The sequence below is a fragment of the Aphelocoma coerulescens genome, chromosome 9, assembly GCF_041296385.1.
Source record: "Aphelocoma coerulescens isolate FSJ_1873_10779 chromosome 9, UR_Acoe_1.0, whole genome shotgun sequence".
Classification (NCBI taxonomy): domain Eukaryota; kingdom Metazoa; phylum Chordata; class Aves; order Passeriformes; family Corvidae; genus Aphelocoma; species Aphelocoma coerulescens.
The window spans coordinates 24,015,518-24,036,515 of NC_091023.1; the positions used below are offsets into that span (position 1 = coordinate 24,015,518).

At 43.1% G+C, this 20,998-nt stretch overlaps 1 protein-coding gene across 1 annotated transcript in view; it reads left to right on the forward strand.

The window, feature by feature from the left end:
• Nucleotides 1–4,358: 4,358 nt before the first annotated feature.
• BCHE (butyrylcholinesterase) overlaps nucleotides 4,359–20,998 on the forward strand; it is a 52,444-nt gene continuing 35,804 nt past the window's right edge. Inside the window, exon 1 of the mRNA XM_069024130.1 lies at nucleotides 4,359–9,522. Coding sequence (XP_068880231.1) covers nucleotides 9,501–9,522 — 22 coding nt within the window. The 5' untranslated portion in view covers nucleotides 4,359–9,500. The remainder of the gene's footprint in view (nucleotides 9,523–20,998) is intronic.

Genomic DNA, 20,998 nt, shown 5'->3' on the forward strand with positions numbered 1-20,998 from the left:
TCTTGTGCTGAGTGTAGGTTAATAGAACATTGCCTGGCCAGGTTTTTCACTGCAAATGGAACCTTCTTTGCTTTCTGTCCATTTTATCCACCCAAAACAGCCAAGATGAGACAACAGCACAGATTTGATACCTGATCATCACAAAGATATGAGGGCATTTATCTGGGGAAAGCCCCACCAAAGGTAAAGGATTGCTGCAATTCCAACCTGCTGTTCTCATCTTATGGTGAAAAATGAGTGGAAAATGCAGTTTGCTCTGTGTGAGCACTTCTTTCTGCCATACACCCAATATCCAAGGGAAATCATTCCACAATTCCAAAAAACCAGCACCAAAACCTGCTGCATTTAGAAATATTTTGGACCACACAGAGAAAGCCTCAGGTACCAATGTTTGCAGTTCTACTCTGACTTCTTTGGGAAAGATTAATAAACTGAGCATGCTGCCCACAATTCACTTTTTTTGGATGGCATTAGAAATATATGGGCTCTGCAAAGAGTTTTAGGCCTTAGCAAAATATGGCATTGTCAGCCTTAGGAAAGTTATTTTGTAAAAAACATAATGAGATTTTTAAATATAGACCAAAATTGCTTGATGAGATCTGTTTCCTTCCTTACTGTAAGAAATGCAATTTTTTTAAAGGTGGTGTATTTAGAGCCCGAGTTGTGGGTATCTCACCTCCTCAACCTCTCTCCCCTGTGTGCCCTTATCTTTTGTGAGGATGATAAAAGCTGCACCTGCCACAGCTCCATCCTCTTTAAGCCCAGCCTTGAGGTTTAATACATTGTAGGCCCAGTTCATAAAAAGGGTTTTACCTCTCTCTTTGCTAAAAGAGAGTCCAAGAGATAATCCAATTATCAACAGTATATGGCTGTATACTAATATCTGAAGGCTTCCAGTTTTGTTGGAAATACTTTTTGAATGGTGCTAACAGCAGGGACAACCAAGTTTCCTATGAAGAAGAATTGGATTAAAAAAAAAAAATAGGATTTTAAAACTGTCCAAAAAAAAAAAAAAAAAGGAGATTTTGCTGTCTCTTCTGGTGTAAACAGGTTGATAGAAATGTCTTCCAGTTTTATTTCTTCAAGCAGAAAGCAGCAATAAAGAAAACTGCTACTTTTCCTATTGTAACAAATTCAAGGTTTCAAGACATCAGTTTGAAATAAATAAATAAAAAAATCTCGTACCCAAGCACTAAACCCAACGAAGAAAGTGCTCTGCTATTTTCAAAACTGTTCTCATTACAATTCAATGCCACTTAAACCTCACTATGTGTGTTAATTTCAGAAACAAGGAAAAGTTATTCCCCACTGCTATTGGTGCTTGTACACATTCCTTCTGTTAGAAGTTAATTTGCAATTATTGTGTTTTGGAGCAGTTTTGGGGGGGAGGGTGCAGAGGCAGCTCTGTACATCTCTGTAAATACCCTTTTTTTTCCGGGCTCAGCATCTGTTGCTAAGCTCTAAACACACAACACATTTTCAGGTAACGTTTGCTCATCCATGGCAAGGCTTAATTTGCTTTCATGTTCCAGAATCTCTCCTATTATTTAAAATACCGGGTGGCTGCATTGCTAATCTTGCAGCTGACAAGCGGCCTCCCTCCTTTCGGGGAATGCAAAATTCTTCTTGCAGGCAGCCCTAAACTTCGCAAAGGTGGGAATTGTGCTTCTCCTTCTGCTCATAAATAAATGAATGAATGAATGAATGAATGAATGAATGAATGAATGAATGAAGCGATGGGACCCTAAAATAAATAAGTAAATAAAGCAATAGGTCCTTACAATCTGATCATTAGCACTTAATAGCCTTAAAATGTGTTTCCCTTCCGACGGAACGTTAAAAGTCTCTACTGAATAACAAAGGAAGTGTAATGGAAGTGCGAGCAAGGCAGGAGTTTCCAGAGCCGCTCGGTATCTGCAGCAGCGATCTCCTCGATTCAGTGGCTAATCGCTAATTCAGTGGCTAATCGCTAATTCAGTGGCTAATTGCTCAGCATCCCGTTCTGTCCCTGCCTGCCACCTCACTTCAGACGGGGCCCCTCACTGGCACAGCTCCCTTCCCCCCCCGCAGCATCCCTGTACCTATTCCAGGTGCCACCTGGAGCACGGAGCAGACAGGAGCAGCCTCCTGCCACCTGCAGAGCGTTCAGCTGCTTCCCCAGCAATCCCGGCACCTTTCCCAGCCCCACAGCCCCAAACCCACAAGGCAAATACCTCACCTTTTGTCACCTTTTGTCACCTGTTGTCACCTGTTGTCACCTGTTGTCACCTGTCCATGAGGAAGAGCCACCCTCGGTCCCTCCTGGGTGGCACCTCCGTGTCACCGCCCCTGCCCCGCTGCTGCTCTCCCATGAAGGATCAATTATGGCTCTTTCCTTCCTGTGCGTGGGACATTATGATGTGCTTTATGTGCTACTAAAGAATCGCAGCGCGACACCCCGGTTCAGGCTGGTCAGCCAATTTATTTTATAAATTAGCCCTGCTAAAACACTGCAAAACTTTGGGACGGCTCTGAGAGTTTTGGGGCTGTTTTTCGAGGAGAGTTGCCTACAACGTTTTCAGGGTCTAAAAGGAGCACACACTACAAGAATGGCAGGTAAAGCAAGGCAGGAAAACCTTCCCAACTCGCCGAGCATCAGTGTGCTTAGATAAATCTGGGAGTCTCTGTATAGCAATTTACGCTCCAGCAGCCATTGCATAGGAACAGGTTTTGTATCCAATTTAAAAACATGAATGTTCTGTCCTTACCCTGGAGCTTAAAGACAATTTACAGAAGTAGGGCACTATGAAGTATGGCCACAATAAACTGTTGTTTTACTTCCCTTTTACAGCAAAAATTAGGGGAACACTGCAACAGTTGTCAAGCCTTAAAATATGTTTGCAATAAAATAGAAGCCTTTGGCTTTCCTTAATTTCAGTGGGTTTCTTCATTATTCAAAAGCCTCTTTAAATCTTTCATAGAATCAAATCCAGTATTTTAAGAAGAAATACATAATCCTTCAGTAATTAATCTAAGTGTCTGGATACTAAAAAATTGGGCATTGATGGTCCTTCTGTATTTTTCTCATGGAGGGAGAAAGCATTTTAATTCTTCAAAACTTGCTTATTGGTTCCTTTCTGTTGGCAGGCGTTTGAATGTATTAGAAAATGCTTTTCTGGTAATACCCTTCTAGAAGAAATGAAGGAACACCTTTTAATTGGTTACTATGACTTAATTTGAAATTCATCCTGGTGGCTGGAAATTAATTTGGATATGAAAGAAAGTTCATAGAAAGTTGCTGTTTGTTTAACCACGTTAAAATAAAAAGAGTGAGGATACAGTGAGTTAATATAGACAAGAATAATTGTTTTCATATTTTCATGTTTTCAGTGAATGAAAGGAATTAACTAAATGTTAAATAATATCTAAATACAACACAGAGTAGCTCTAAAATAGCCAGGCTGGACTATTTAAATTCACTATTTAAATTAAATGATTAGTCCCTCTGAAAGCTACAGAAATAGAGGATTAATGTCCAGCAATAAGATGGTCAAAATTCAAATCCTCAGACCCTTTGAGGAAGAGCCCCCTGGATTTCAGAAGCCTGGGTTTGGTGGTTTGGGCACACCTGGTCACCAGGTGATGGCTGGAGGTGGAGAGAGATTTCTCTCACTGAAATAAAAATCAGTGAGTGGAATTACAGCTTCATCTGCTGCTTTTTATATGATAAGGAATAGACAGGAGGTGTTCTCAAGCTGTGTAAATTAAAATAATGGAGAGAATAGGGTGTCTGAGAGTGGATTTATCAGAAAGCCCTGGTTCAGCTCACCCCAGTCCCCACAGAGTGAAGGAGAGAGATGTCTCTTCACGGTCTGCAAGCCCTGAGCTGGGTGGGCTTTGGGCAAACAGGCACTTCGAGTCTACCTTTGACAAGCACAATTTCAAAGTGATCCAGACATGGAAGAGTTGTTGATGTCTTTGTGTGGAATTGGCTTTAAACAGAGGGAGTGAGGGAATAAAAAGGAAAAGAAGGTAAAATCAGAAAAAAATCTCAGCATGGGAGCTGGCAGATATTTGGATTTTAGTAAATTATTTGACACTGCCTCATGAAATATTAATTGAAAAATTAATGCAAGTCAGCTTGGCTGCAGACAATGGTGTGTGGGTTGAATATAGGCTCAAGCACAAATTTAAAAAATGCTGATAAACAGCTGGTAACAAGATGGGTGGAAATGTCCAGTGAGGTAACACACACTGATTGTTAATCTGAGTTTACTTTATATCTTCATTAATGGCTTAGAAAAAAAAGACATAATCAAGATCTTAATTAAATACACAGATTATGCTCATCCTAGAAAGTTTGGAATGTCAATAAGAAGAGGGAGATTAAAAAGGATTGATAGGAAAGATGGATAAAACATGGCTAAAATAGATTCATCAAGGGAATAAAATCATTTTACTGCAAACACAAAACCAGCACAAACCAGAGCAACTCAAAAGATGAACAATGGTTTATCTTTTAGGGAATGGAACAGTGGAAATGGATAAAAGGGCTGGAGGATGCTACAGGAATTACAAAAAGTAAAATGAAAGTTCAGGATCCAGTGTCCTTTGCATCCAATGGAAGTTCAGCCATGGACTTCAAAGGATTTTGGGCATGGCTGGCATTCCCAAAGCAGGGATTATCTGCAACCTTGTTCTGGCCACTGCATGCAACTCTAAGAGATGCTCTCCCAGCAAGATGTGAAATTGGCAGCAAATTAGAGAGGAGACAATGAAAAATGAAGGGGTTTTGTGAGAACTGAAGTGGGAAGAAAAATGAAGAGAATTAAGTGGTTATAATTTGGCCAAATACAGAATAAGCAGGAACACAACAACAGCCTTCAAATGTCTGAGGACATAAGCCTGTATAAAGGATAATGATTATTCACTCTGTTACATGGCAGAACGATTTTAACAGGTGAAGGGAATATATTATGAGGGAAGAAAGACATTTGATGTAAATACCAGGAAATGCTGCATGTTAAACTGTTGAAGGATAGAGGAGATGGAAGTCCTGTGGTCTGGGATTTCTGAAACTCCGACTGAATGCCAGCTATTGAAATGCAGAGAGGAATCTTTTCAATTCCCCAGGACACCAGGAAATACATCTGCCTCAAAAAGATTAGGATCTTCTCCTGGCCTCTCCCTGTGCAAACTCCATATGTTTTAAAGCCCACACCAGGAGATGCAGAAATATCAGAGGATAAATTGTTCTTAATAGGGAATAAACACTCCTCAGACCTTCTGATTGTGTGATCTCCCCTCTGCTCCCACCCCTGTCTGACTGAGATCACAGCCTTTTCTCAAAGGTGGTACCCAAATCTTCAAACTGCTTTGGTCTACTCAGGCAAAAAAAACCCAAAACCTTTACTGGGGTGGGAAATGGGGATATTTGTAGCAGTAACCCAAAGATTTATTAGGAGAGGATATTTTTTACCTTAATTTGTCCCGGACTACTCTTTTCCTCTGCTAGAAATACTTTCTTGAGGTGGTGTAAGGCTTCTTTTCAGGAGTTTTTCTTCTCTGGCCTTCATTTTTTTCTTAGGTCTTTCGATCCTAAAACTACTGGCAACACTAAAGACCATTAGTAAATTTGCCTATTTGCATGTGCCCACTCATTCACACAGCAAAGAGTTTGACTAAAAATATGAATCAAAGAGAAAAATATAAAAATCTGACTTTTATTCCATCACACAGTCCATGATAGAGGAGAGAGCTATTTCTATCCAGCAATTCCTGCCTTTTTCCACCCCCTGCCTTTTGGTTCCCAGCTCTCCACCAAACGTAGGAAGGAAAGACAAATTTCAGATGAGAAATAAAGAAGGCTTTTTCTTCCCTTTCAGTGTGCAAAGGGCAATTTTAAATAGAGCTAAATATTTGTAAACATGGGAAATGCCAGCTCTTACTTGTAAATGTAAATGATCCCAAATTGGTTCATTTTGATTCCAGCATGGCTGTTTACACTGGTGGAGGGTCCATACCCCGGGATTTTGCAGTGTGTGTTAAATTACAGGACTTCACTCACTTTAGTACCAGTTTTAATGATCAATACTGAGCTTAGGCAACATTAAATCAGTTGTTAGGCTTTAGACACTGCTACAGTCTATGGTAGAACACATTGAAAAATACTTTTTGGCCATTTCTGTCTTGAGTTGATACTAATGCACAATGAACTGTGGATTAAGGAGAGACTAGGGAAGGTTTTCCATGTCGAAGTGTAAATCAATGTATTTTACCACAGCAAAACACGTTTTGTACATCTGCAATGCCATACATTTATGCCTGGAAAATCAACATGTCCTGCACTGCAGAAATAAGAGATGAGAAGCTGAATATTCAGTGTCAGTACAATGCTGCAGGGAAGGCAAGGGCACAACACCTGAAGGCAAAAGCAGGACAGGAAGGAGCAAAAGCAGGGAAGAGGTGGCATCTGTCCACAGAGCATTGCTGAGACCTTCACTGCAACAGTCTGGTTAATTCTGCAGCCTCATTTCCAGGCTGATACTGCAAATAGAAAATATTCTGAAAAAGGAAGGTGGGATGCCTGGAAAAGATATTTTATGGAGAGAAAGTTATGAAGCTGAATGAGTTTGGTTTATATGAGTGCGGTTTGGGATGACTCTCTTGAAGCCAGGGAAGCACTGATGTGAGAGATCATGTAATAATAAGTTATTAAAAGCAGTAACTCTTCTGATCCTTGCACAATCTCTGAGAGCAGCACTGGCATCGATGGAGCCCCACAGTTCTGGGAGTCAGAGTTCATAGTGGGGGGTTCTGTGCTGGTGGTTTATCCTCACTAAATTCAGTCCCTGCTCTGATTTGCACTTGCCTGAAAAGACACTCGGGATCAGTCCCAATTCAGACTCAAGTTAAATTCAGTCTTGGATATATGGACAAATTATAAATACCTGGAAAAAAACTGATTAAGGATTAAGGCTGGTTAAATAAAGAATTAACTCAAAATTAAAGGGAAAAGAATACATAAACCATAGACTGTAAAATGCCCTGACATTCTTGAAAATCGAGATTCTGTATTTCTGCACACTTGTATTATGAACTTAAAAGCATGAATGTGTTTTATTCCTTGCCAGGTTTGTTCCTCTGCTTGGAAAACATTTATTCTGCTTCTTGTTTACACTGAATTCAGAATTAATGTGGCTGTTCTGGTTGAGCGAAAACAACCTTGACTTGTATTAGGCATCATTTTATCATGCCAAGATTTCTTGTGTAAAAACATAACACGAGCAGAGTTCTCAGAATTAAGTTGGTTAATTATTACTATATAAACAGGTCAAGGATCAAGAGAGACAGTAAATTCTTGTGAAGTGCGTGTAGATTGTATTTCCAAATTACAATACTGAAAGCCAGAGCTGTCTTAATGTGCACAGAAAAAGTCTGATATCCAGAGGTGAAATATTGTGGTCTCAGGGAACATTTTTCACACACTAATAATCAAAATTAAAATGCCAGTAGTTACTTATATAAAATAATGCACTGTTGCCATTAGTCAAGTATTTATTAGGTGCAATAATATTCACTGAAAAATTACATAATCCAAGCCACGCTTTCTTATGTGCTGTAGAAACAAACAGAAACTCCAACTGCAAGACTCCATTCTGGTTTCCTGATGAGTTTTTCAAGCTAAAACCCATTTCCCTGGTCCAGCTTTCCTGCCAGGGCCTCCTCAGACACTGCTCTCATCACCTTCCCCCAGGATTCCCACAGGGGAGATTTCTTTGGGGTCCCTTTATCTCTTTGCAGCATCACCCCACTAAAAACTGAATGTGCAGCTGTAACTTTACATTTTAAACAGACACCTTTAACTAAAAAACCCTGCCTGGGTGTTTTACACCTGAGCAGGGTGCTGTGAGCAGAGCATGGAACGTGGGACACAGCAGAGACTGAGCAGAGAAACCTGGCTCAGATGCAACAGGGGAAAGACTTTTCTGCTGTAACTGGGTGGGGTGGGAGCTCCCAGAACAACAGGTGGCAATGAGGGTCTGGCAGCACAGATTTCAAACTGGAAAAGCAGCTGGGGGCAACTGGGAAACCCACCGAGGTCCCAGCACCCCCTCATGGTCTGTCTCCCACACCATTATCAGCACAGCTCCTGCTGTTACCAGTTAATCATTAGCAATCACCTAACGAGCTAATTATGGTGTTGGAGTGGCTCTGCCCTCTGCTGCTGCTGCTGCTGCTGCAAACACCCATTTGTGGTTCACCACTGATCAAATCACAAAATCCCAGAATGGTTTGGGTGGGAAAGGACCTTGAATTGTCTCCCATTCCACCCCTGCCATGGGCAGGGACACCTTCCACTGCCCCAGGCTGCTCCAAGCCCCAGTGTCCAGCCTGGCCTTGGACATTTCCTGAGAGTAACCCCTCTCTTCAGCTTTGGCCACGGTCACCTTTGAACCTTTTAAGACATTTAAAGTTTCATTTCATGGAATCAAGGGCATAATAACAGCACACTCCTTAGGCTGGGAATGGTCACGTAAGCAGCTGGAACCAGCCAAGGGTTATGTCCTGCTGAACTTCCTTGGGTTGTTCTAGATGGCCAAAATCCAGGACTAAATAAATGGCTCAGACTCCAGATTTTGTAATGCAGATGGTAAATACACACAGGACTGAGAATACAGTCCAGTGACAACATGAGAGTGACAACGCTGCAGGGAAAACAGTACATAAACCATAGACCGAGAACTGAGCAGTGGAGTTTCTTCAACTGGAATTCTTTTTCAGACATTTCCTTTCTGGAGGTTTTTTATTCAATTATTTTGCTCACAGAAAATAGTATTACAAAAAAACCCCCAAACAACTACTTTCTTTTTTTTTTCTTTTTAGTGAGAAAATGGGAAGTAGAAAATAAAGTAGTTCAATGCTCCTGCAGCTCCCTGAGCAGAACCAGGCCTTTCTCATTGAGCTGATGTCCCACACTTGGACAGCCAAGAAACACCAGACATGAAAACTGAATAACTGAGTTATCCTAGATGTTAAGGCTTCTTTGTCTCTAATAAAAGCAATGTAGAATCTAAATTCCATTCGACTGACACGTCAACCCCGTGAATTAAGACTCCAAACAGTTTTATAAAACAATTAAATCAGCATGCACGTACTTTGTTGGGACCTTGGAAAGGATTTCAAAACTAATAAAGAACTCTGGTCCTATCAGTAACTACAAAAAATCTGCAATAACAGGGAAAGGTCTCAGCAAAGTGGGAAAAGCACAGATGTGTAAACACAGCTGAGCAGAAATGTGTGTGTGGTTCATTCACTTGTTTGCCAAAGTGTCATTACTTCAGTACATTATTTACAGATAAAAAATAGCATATCCTTGCAGTCATGTGGTGCTGCTGGCTCCTTAGCCTCCCACTTATCTGACAGGGTAACCAGCAATTCTGGGCATAAATAATTTGGCCACTTTGGTAGTCAGCTCTTGGCCCAGGAAAACTCTTTTATCCAAAGAAAGAAGCAGCCAGATGGGAAAAATCAGCTGTCAAGGTTGGTCTTTTTCTGCTTCCTTTTCAAATCTGAGAGTGCTGAAAGCAGGAGAGGTGGAAGTGCTGATGTGATCAGACAGGCAGGTTACAGTAAATAAACAAAGCCCCACTGTCCCCCCCCAGATTTCTGGGTTAATTTGATGCCACGGCTCTGACATTTCAGTGGGCACAGGATGAGAGCAGCGCAGCTGGAGGGGCTCCGGTGCCTCCGTGGTGTCCTTTAGTCCTGAACTCTGGACTGTCCCCTCGTTGGTCCCACAGGGATTGTGGCTGGCACCAGCCCAGAGCAGCTGGAGGGTGTTCAGAGCTGCAGCCAGCCACAGGAACTCGGGAAAACCATGGAATTGCACCCAGAGCCTGGAGCAGGTGCTGCACAGGCCTGGCCTTGGGTTTGGCTGACACAGGGCAGGGATTAAAGGTGTCAAGCAGGAAGCTGGGAGTTCCTCCTCTGTGGGAACCCCAAAGGACAATTAGCTGATTGCTGATGGGGAAAAATGTCGTGGTGTTGGTCCTTTCCATATGCAAAATAAAGAAAGGAGTCCTAGAAAGGTTTGGGTTGGAAAGGACCTTGAAGATCATCTCTGCTGTGGGCAGGGGTGACACCACCTGGGTCAGGTTGCTCAGGGAATGCTCTGGAGAATGGATAAGCACTTAAATGTATTGCAATACTCTCCAGTTCTGTTTTACTACTGAGAAATCTCACCTTAGACACAGAAAGGACATATAAATATTAGGGGGCAATGAAAGACTCTACAAAATGTACAGGCACAGGGAAAGGCAAGGGGATGGTTTGCACCTGGCTTATGTGGGATCACCGCTGTGCAAAGGGGACTGGAGTAGGGACAAGCAGGGCTGCAGGGGAGGAAAAAGCATCATCTGAATCTATTGTGGTCAAAAACTCCAATGCCAGCCTTAAAACTGCAGAGGAATATTGGAGGGACAATCAGCATTAGGTGGTGTAAACTAACAAGATGATGGAACTGCACATATTCTTCTCTCTTTAAAGTGTTAGCAGGACATCGAGGTGGAATTGGAATATTTTGAATGCCAGTTGCTTGATCCCACTGGGAGTTTCCCAATCACCACAAATCCAGCCTTAATCAATGCACTCACAGCTGTGCTGCAGTCTGCAGCTCCTGCTCTCTGCTGGTCCCCCTCTCAGGTGTCTGTGCAAGGTGTGTTACAAACACCAGAAACGGAGCTCGCCCTTCTGAGCTCACCTGCTGCTCCTCCAGGGCACAGAGTGGTGGCCAGAGGGTTGATTCTTCAACAGTGTTTTCCTTTGTGCCACGGTCGTGCCACGAGCTCACCAAAGCCCGGGTACTGAGATTTGCCATCATTCCATGGTGCTTTTCCAACCAGCTCGCTGCTTCTGCTGGGGACGCTCGGAGATTGCAGGGCTGGGGAAGCTCCTCGGAGGCTCTTTGCAGATAATCCTTGGTCACAGCTCAGCAAGGCCCTGATGATAACCCAGAGCTTTCTTTCACAGTTAAAAATTCCAGTTATTAATGTAACCTGCCTGGTAGCCCCAAGGAGCATCTCTTCCTTCTTCTCCAGCTTCCTCAGGGCATAAAAACTGCACTCAGCTTTTCTCCTTTCCCTTTTCTCTGCCAATGACCCCAAGGGCACCTGCAGCCGGCAGGGCTGGCACAATTAGTTAATCATTACCTGCTGCAGCTGTGGGGTCGATGCTCCAGGTAACTCAGCTGATTAACACTTGTGATCCTGCAGTGCTGCTTCCTCAAATCTTTGCATTCTTCCTCCTGGGATTAATCCCACTTTGTGGATTTGTGCTTAGGTCTTCGGATCCTGGAGAAGCCAGGCTGCTCCAGAGCTCCTCATCTTCTCACTCTTTGCATGAACACTTTTCCATAAGCAGCACTCTTGTTTTACTGAGAAATAGCAGCAAATCGTCGTATTTCTAAGAATTCTGAAAAATAAAGTTCCCAGTCTTTCCCAGCTGTAAAAGCCTCAGAAAGGCTCCTCTTCCCTTTCCTACACTCGGTTTTCTCTGGCAGAAGTATGGCTGTTACACAGCAATTTTCTTTCCATGTTTTTAAAGTGGCTGATTTTAATTTGGATGTATTTTCCCCTGCAAATCCTTTCAGTCAATATGGAATTACATAAAGCAGCTTTTTGAAGAGAAATTATATCTGGAGATGTTTCCACTGAGTGTGTCTGTATTTTACACAAATTATTTCTTTTTCTATGTCTTGGTGGCACCATGATTTTTAATGACCTCTGCTCTACCAGCCTGAAATCAAAGAGATAAAATGAAAATAATGATGTAATATTTTTGATCCATCCACATCAAGAGTGATGCTTTCAAATGGAGACAGGGCGGGAAAAGTTTACTTGGATGATGGGAGGAAAGTAAATGTTTTTTATCCCCCAAAAAGCTGAAAATAGGTTGGAATGGCTTAGAAATGTGTTTTCTTCATATAAGTTTAACATAAAGAAAGGGAAGAAATTGTAAAATTTAGAATAAAAAGAATTTTGTATAGATTTATCTGGAAAGGGGAATAAAGTTTCTAATCATGAGTGACTGTCAAATGCTCTTCCATAAGGGATCATCAAAACTTCCCAGCTGCTAGTCTTGAGCAGAAGGTGAATTCTTTGCATGTGCTATGCAAAACCTGAAGTAAAATACAAATATTGACTTCAGTTCTCCATTATTCCCAAAAGGGCAAAAGTACTGTGCAAGCTGGGAAAGCTCCCAAACGCATTTTTAGGACCATGAGGTGTTTTAGGTGTCCTCCACCAGGCAGCATTATTTCTAGTGCAAAGGAAAATATTCCAGAGTCCCACATATCAATGCAGGCTGGCTCAAGGCAGCTGATTTTCTGGGATCACAACTGCATCAACTGACAATGGAAATTAAACATTCAGCTTTGTTTTCTGCCAGTTGCTGCTGCCGTGGTGCCTGTGAAATAACACCTACGAGGGAACTTTTTGGCTGAGCATTCATCGTATTCAAGATTTTTATCTTGCTTTATGTGCCCAGGATATTTGGGTCAGGTTTCTCTGACCACTGTGCCCGTGGCAGCCTGGCAGCTTTTGGGACACTGCACAGCTGAAAGGCTTTTCCTGGTCAAAAAGGAGCAGAACCTTGTATAAAACCACTTTTACACTTTTCAGAGCTCTCGCTGCCCTGAAGACGTTCCTGTCTTCTCCTTCGGAATGTTTTCCGTATTTTCTGTCTCGTGACTGCATTTAAAATCAAGAGAATGTTCAATAACACCAGACTTTTATGTGGGGTTTATTACTTTTTGCCATGAAACACATTAACCATTTTGGGGTGGTTTTGAAGAATAAGCAGACACTTTTACTGCGTTGTTTAATTTTTTTTGAACAATCAAACATCCACCTCTGAATCCATTAATATCTCTACTGGTAGACTCATAAATCTTCATCTGGATGAAAGTTCCTCCACTGTTTTTTCCAGTTGGCTCCATTTGCTGGCTTATTTCCATGCTGAACATCTGCACACATGGGTGGTATCACTCAAACCTTCACGACAAAGTTCATTTTGGATTTAAAGGATCTTTTTGATGCTGATGCCATTCATTCAGACATAACAGCAACATTTTCCACAGCAGCAGCATAGTTCCCAATTTTATTTTTTTTTTTAATACATATACAAGGAAAAAATATGCTTTATCTACCTTGCAGAGCTTCAGACTCGCAGGATGTTTAAAAGAAAAAAAAAAAAGTCTTTGTTCTGATTTATGAGAAATCACAAGTGATACAGATTCCCCCCTTGGGATATCTCTAATGAAGTGGAACCACATCGAGACTGAGCTCCCTCCTTGTGTGCCCTGGTTGTCTGGTGGGTGCTGTTACAAGCTGAGGCACAGCAGCTCGGGAGCCTGAGCTAAAGCAAGCACAAGGATTTATTGCAGTAGGGAAGTGCAGGATATTTGCTGAGTAAGCCAGGACTTCTTGCATTATGCCAGGGATTTAAAGGGACAAAAAACCTGTCTCAGCAGCAAATCTTGGGGCACTCCACATTAACCTCTCTGTATGGCAAGAATTAGATCTTTTTTCTTCTCCTTTGTTTTCCCTATCTCACGAGTACGTTTTAATCCTTGGCAGAAATTTACCTTTTTACCCTGCACTTTTCAAATTTCCCTAACAGGCTTTGAGGATGGATTGGGTCAAAAACCTTCTAAAACCCACCACTGGATGATCTCTTTAGGTTTGCTTTTATTCTGTGGACCTTCCTGGTAGCACTCAACGGATCTGTGGGGCAAGATTTTGAACCATTCCAAAGGGAGGGTGAGGATTTCCCCCTCTTTCCCCACTTTCTCAGTGTTCTGGAGTTTAATATTCACATTCATCAGCTCATCTCAGACCCTAAACTCGACACAGCAGGAGCTGCTTGTCGATAATTTAGACAGGAGGAAATCTGAGAACGTCCAACACATAATTACCCTCTTTCTGAAAGGACAGATTCACATCTCGGTGAAATAGATGGCCAGGAGCAGGCTCTGAAGTGCTGCTGTGATTTCCAGTAGCTAAAAATCTGCTTGTATCCTTCAGGAGACTATTTTGGGAGAGAAAACCACTGTGCAGCACATAATCTGCCACCGAACTGTGCTCCACAAGCCAGGACAGCCCCAGCTCCCACCAGGGAGCTGAATAACCTGAGTTGTGTTCCTCGTGTTCTAACAACTCCTGATCTGGTGCATTCCCACTGAGGTGCATGAAAAAAAAGGATTCTTCCCCCTTCTTCTTTTCAAGCTGAGCTAAAAGCTTTTTTCCTTGGAGTGCTTTGAGGGAAGGTAGGAGACAGCATGTGTGGCATCAGTCAAGGAGGAGAGCACACAACGTGGGGAAGCCACTCAGCACCAGGGAAAAAGTTCCAGGGTATTTGGGGAAGAACCCTAAAATCCTTGGGAATATTGAGAGGAGAATAAGCAATCAGATGCTTAGTGATGTAAATTCAACTCAATCCTCCCCAGATGCGACTCTGGGTGATTTGATCTAAATCTAAAGATTTGGGGCCCTGGTTTGGGTTTGTGTGGTGGGATGGCCTCGTCTCTCATGCCCCAAACCCATAAAACGGGTTTTATCCAATTACCTGCTTTTCTGAGGGGAAGGATCAGGATCCAGCCTTGAATCTTTGCCAGATTTGCTTTTTCCTTTATCACATGGGAGGCTGGCAGGTGGTGGGTTCAAAAGCAAACCGAAAGGAACGGTTCTTCACGGCTCATGGAATTTTTCACTAATGCAATGGATCTGGCGCCAGATGTTCGGAACACCGAATGTTTACAAGGCTGCAAAAAGTGCTCGGGTGAATTCAAGGAAGAAAAACCTCTGGGTGGAAATAGGAGACAAAAAACATCATCTCTTACTGGGATGCAGGTTTTTGTTGGCTGGGAAGTTTGCCTTGTATAATTCTGTGCTTGGCCTGCTCTTCTACTTTACTTCTGCAAACATCCCCAACATTTGGAGCGAGCCCAGAGGAGGCACCAGGATGATCAGAGGGGTGGAGCAGCTCTGCTGGGAGAGTTGGGATTGTTCAGCCTGGGGAAGAGAAAGCTCTGGGGAGGCTTTGTGTGGCCTTTCAGTATCTGAAGGAGGGCCTAAAATAAGGGTGGAGAGGGAATTTTTGTAAGGACGTGGAGTGACAGGCCAAGGGGGAATGGCTTTAAACCAAGAGAGGGGAGGTTTAGATGGGATATTGGGAAGGAATTGTTCCCTGGGAGGGTGGGCAGGCCCTGGCACAGGGTGCCCAGAGCAGCTGTGGCTGCCCCTGGATCCCTGGCAGTGCCCAAGGCCAGGCTGGACACTGGGGCTGGGAGCAGCCTGGGACAGTGGAAGGTGTCCCTGCCCATGGCAGGGGGTGGAACTTGATGGGCTTTAAGTTCCCTTCCATCCCAAACCATCCTGACATTCCATGATTCTATGATTTGTTGATTTATCTTTGCTCAGGCTCTGCATGGCCATTCTTGAACATTCTTTATTTAATGAAAACTGTTATTACTCCTCTGCAACTAACACATCTCTTTAGTCAGACGTCGTGGGAAAGTAATTTTGGGTCACTCCACTGTCTGAGGTGCTCGGTCCTGTAGAAACAAATCAGCTCAGTTTAGCTGTGATTTCCTTAGAAAATGTGCAATGGGAAACCTGAAAAGATTGAATTTGTTTAGAAGTTTGCAAGAAAAATAAATAGGTTGGGTACAAACTATCAAAAAACCCACCAATTTTTGGGTGAGCTGTGCAGCGTTTACATCCTCAGGCTGTGCTGATGGCTGATTTATTTTTAATTATTTTATCTTTATTTATTTTAGTTTTATTTTTTAAATACATTTAATTTTTACCGTTTATTTTTATTCTTTTTCCTACCTGAATTTCACGGCCAGCAAACACAGCTGGTGGCTTTCAAAGTGAGCCAGAAGCCAGGGAAAAATATTGGCCTGTAGAATCACAAGCTAAAAATGAGTCAGAGGCAACTGGTTTTCAAGGATTTCAGGGTCTTCCCAGACAAACTGCAGCCAGGAGCTGAGCACAGCTCCGTGGTGATGTGCATTGCTTAAGGGCAACAGCACAACCTGGTGGTTTATGGTTATTCCAATGCATCAGGATCTGCTCAGGAATTTCCCTTCCCCAGAACCCGGCTCGTTGCCTGCACAGAACTGAAGCCTGTGCTCATTAATTCATTTGTAAGATTCCATTTTACCCGAGGTTTTCACAATAAGTGGAAAAGAGCAGACTGCAAGGGCATAGGCAAAAAAGATAAAGTAACAGGTCCTTCCCAACATCCCTGATTCTGAAAGCTCAAGATGCTGGATATGTCTGAATTTTGCTTTCGAGATAATAACTAGAGGGATATAACTGAGAAAAAAAAAAATCTTGCAATACATACTATGCAAAATTCTGAGGGAAAAAAGAAAAAGGACAAAAGGAAAGTGTGAATAGAAAAAAAATGGAATTTTGCTTTGCTTTTTCTATTATGCCAAAGCCAAGAAAAGTCTATAATGCATTTACATAGACTGAATATTCAGACACCAATAATATTTATTCTCTTTCTTGTGTATCTTCAGGGTAAGTGACATTGGTCAGAGTTTGACTTCTGAGGTGGCAGTGAAATGAAACAGGCAGCAAATGTGCTCAGACTGAATTTTCAAATCTAATTAATTACATTTGCTGTTTTGCTTGCTTGTGAAGCAGGGGCTGTGCGATTGCCAGCAAGGCAGATGTGGGTGCTGAACAAAATAGCTTCAAACTCCATATTCAGTTCATTTTCTGGTCACATAGGATGGGACAACAGCCACTGACTGTGACTAGAGAGTGTTTCCAGCGCAGTGCTGGCGCTGCTCCTGACACTGAGCAAGGCTTTTTCATGGAATATTCAAATTATAAAATGGTTTGGGTTTGAAGGCACCTTTAATTTTGTGCCTGCCATGGGCAGGGACACCTTCCACCATCCCAGATTGCTCCAAACCCCATCCAGCCTGGCCTTGGACACTTCCAGGGACGGGGAGTCTGCAACCTGTGTGGGTGATTCACCTAAACCAGAGACTGCTCAGTCCTGCTTGACTTGATACAAAGAACCTTTGATTTCACCTGTGTGGCTTTGGAGCCATGAACAAAGGGATCTTCAAAGGTTCTTCTCAAGGCATAGAAGGACTCCAGTGCTTTGGGGCAAAAGGCTCATTATTTTTATGCAGTGACTATTCCTATAGGATTGTCTCCACATGGAAATGCTGAGGTGTCTCATTGCTTCCTCTTTGTCCTTTAGCCCGGTCCATGGCTGAGGAATGACTCACAGTCATTCCCAAGAAAGCACTGGAGTCCGTGTGGAGGTGTGACCCATGCATTTAAACTGATTAAGCTTTCTCTTAAGTTTCAGTTGTGTTATTGTGATCCAATGTGTATGAATTCTGCCGAAATTTGTGAAAATACTCATTATTCTGCTTTGGTTTATTAGAGAGGAAACACATTGTTACATAAATAGGACAAAATACTCTGAGGATCAGTGAGGATATTTCTGAAAAATTGTACAAAGAGCTTTGTAAAAGTGTAGAAAGGGAGAAAAGGAGAAAAAAAAAAAAAAAGAGAAAGAATTGTCTTCCTTTCCTTGAGTGCTGAATTGGAGGACAAAATGATCAAAGACCAAATGCTGCCATTCACAACCTTTCCCTGGATCCCACTGAAGCACAGGGAGGCGATGCAGTTCCTGATTCCCTCTGGAGCAGGCGTGGGAAGGGTGTTGAGCTGTGCCACAGCTAACCATAACCACGGACAGCAACCAAAGCCCTGAATGAAAGCTGTGCCAGCTTCCCACACATCCTGCTTCGGGCTGGAGGAACGGGAGTATTTTTCAGCTCTCTAAAAACCTTTGGTGAGCACAGGGATGTCAGGTCTCCCTGGCTGGCGTGCTTTGATCACTCTGTAATTATCACCCATCAGTTCAGACACTGATCTGTGCTTTGCTCAGGAGCAGCAGGCAGTGTTGGTGCCTGGATGGAGAAGCTCAGATCAGCTGGGTTGAGCTGACAGTGCCACCTGCCCCTCCTGCCATGGGTGCTGGGTGATGTCTGGGGCAGCACTGACAGGGTTAATTCTCTACTCTGTTTCCCCTGGCTTCCCAAAGTTATTCCATATTTTCATGCTAGCAGGAAGGATTTGTCAGCAATCATTTAATGCACTACTGGGGACATCTTCCTATCATGGAATTATTAGGTTGGAAAAGCCCTCCAAGATCCTCGAGTCCAACCATTCCCCCAGCGCTGCCAAGGCCACCACTAAACCATGTCCCAGGGGCCTCATCCACACATTTCCAGGGATGCTTCCATTGCCTTTCACCCTTTCAGTGGAGAAATCTTCCCTACTATCTGATCAAACCTGCCCTGGGGTCACTTGAGGCCTTTCCTCTGCTCCTGTCACTTCTCACCTGGGAGAAGAGACCCACCTCGGTGTGAGCCCCTTTCAGGGACTTGTAGAGAACAAAATCTTGACAAATGGGTGTCAAACAGCCACTCAGACAATAATCCCAGGTTTCATGCTAGGATAGAAGAAAATTCACCTTTTTTCCATGCTAAATTGAGGGATCATGGAGAGGGTCTGCACTGTGTTTGCCCCCAAAGTGAAAGCTGCACCAGCACTTGCAGTACACACAGATGGTGAATCATCTTCTACCCAGAGGAGGACAAATTCTGTAGTAAAAATTCACTGTGTTCCCATATTTGTCCACCAAATTGTGTTCTCGTTGCTGTAAATTTTGTATTAAATTATTTAGGTCAGCTTAAATTTGGAAAGCAACAAAACAAGCACCATTTTTTTGCCTCATTTACATGTCTGTGGTTGTTGTAACACAGTTTGCTTCCTAAATTAAAGTGATGCAAGCAGTCTGCCAGGGAAATGAGCGGCAATATTTTTGGTTATATTTTTGAAAAGCTGGTTGTAACTCTCAGTCATTGACCCAAGAATAAGTGGAGAATGAAAATTCAGATTTCTTTCAGCATGCACTGGATCTGTGGATGCTCTGGTTTGAAGTTTCATCATTTTCCTGTGAATTAAGAGCATTTTGAGTCTTTGCTTAATGGTTTAAGCATATCAATATCTGTGATCCTGTGATTAAGGCCTGCCTGAGGGCAGGTATTGTCAGGATCCAGGGGATCACATTAAAAGCCATTAATAGCTGCATCCTGTGCTCTGACGTGATGCAATCCAGCAGCTGCCCCGTGCAGAAACTCTCCAGGCATCGTGTCAAAGGGACACAATGCTAATAACTGAGTTAGGATGGGTTTATGGCACCCTGATGGTGCCAGAGCCCTTCCTGTGCCTTCGGAAAGACTCATCCTCAGGGCCTGCCCTCATCCTACCCCTTGTTTTCATTGCTGGTGAGATTCCAGCTCCTGCCAAAAACTCCAGACCCCATTTCTGGCTGGCTCTGTCCCAGGCAAACACCTCTCTGCCCCTCAGTGCTTCCCATAAACATTTCCACACAGCAGTCTCAGCTCCTATTGCCTGACATTCCTGGGGGTGTGCCCTGGATATGCTGTCAGACGTTGCTTTGTGGGTTTCTCTGGGTGGGTTCCATCTTTCTGCTCCCACCAGATGCCACGTACCATAAATGGGAAGGTTTTTTTTCCACTGAGGCTGCTCGTAGCTGATCTTCTTTGCATGAATCCAGCCATGGAGTGACCCAGTACCGCTTTCCAAGCAAAAGGTTCTGCTGGTGGAAGCACTGCAGGCCTTCTGCTTTCTCTTTATTTATTTATATTGTTTCTATTTGTATGTTTTCTCCCACTCTGGAGAACTTCTGTGCTGATCCCAAAGACTGAATTCCCATTGCCCATGCACCAGCACAAACCAAATTCCCCATCCCCAGGCATCCATCACAGCAACACCTGGATCAGCAGTAGCTGAAAATCACTTATGTGGTGACACACTGGGATCACCTAAGCCCAGAAGGACAATGATTTGGGAAGCATGGAAAGAGCTGGATCCATTCACTTACATTCCCTTGGGTCAAACATCTTGCTTCCTGTCTGTTCTGGTATAATTATCCCAGCAACATTAGATAAATTTTACTCCTTGCCCATCTTCTCTGGAATAGCTTCCAGGTTTCTCTATAAAACCCTCAGATTCAGGCCCTTTTCCTATTTCATGCACCAATACTTAATTTTTGTACAGGTTTTTACTGATTGCTTTTCTTGTGTTAATTTTTTTTTTTTTTTTTGCTGTTTTACGGCTGCTGCTAACATTTGCTGGAGGAATTATTCTATGTAAGGATATCACTGCAGATTTTTTGGCAACATGAATAGCAACTAAAATTTGGGATGAGAGGGTGTGGAATAAAAGGAGGAGGAGAGGAAAAGCAGCATAGGAGGGTGAGCAAATTGCTTTTCCTTTTTCAGTGGTTAAATCCTAACCACTGGTAAGTGCCCTTTCAGTGGGGAGGGCAGCTGTGATGGGTACAATCAGAAAGGCAACCCCACGGGCACTTCCATTTCTTCATGTGACATTCAAAACTTCCAATGTTTTCAGCAGCTGGTGATGGGATTTACTCTTTTTTCTTTTGCGTGAACACGAGAATTAAAATCACTTGAAGGCTTTCACCAAACAAGTCCTCACCATGGAGCTTTGATCCTCCAGGGGCACTGGGAAATAGACTGACAGTCTTTGCCAACCTTAATGATGCTGTGATTCTGTTTCATGGAAGCTGTGCTCCCGTGGGAGAGGCGAGGGAAGGCAATCCCTGTGCAACTCAGCAGCACCCACCCGCCCACCTGTGGGCTTTCTCCAGCGTGAGCAGGTTGTTGCTTTGGCAAAAATGAAAGCAAAAATGCAGTTTGTGCCATGAGGTTCCATCTGTGCCTCCTGAATCCATTTCCAGACCGAATCATCACTACAGCCTTCATTGGGATTGATTATTGTGCACACAAGATTCACAGCTGTGCTGGTGGCTCCAACTAGAAGCACTGGCAGTTCCTGGGTGGGCTGATCCCAAGTAGTTTTCCTTC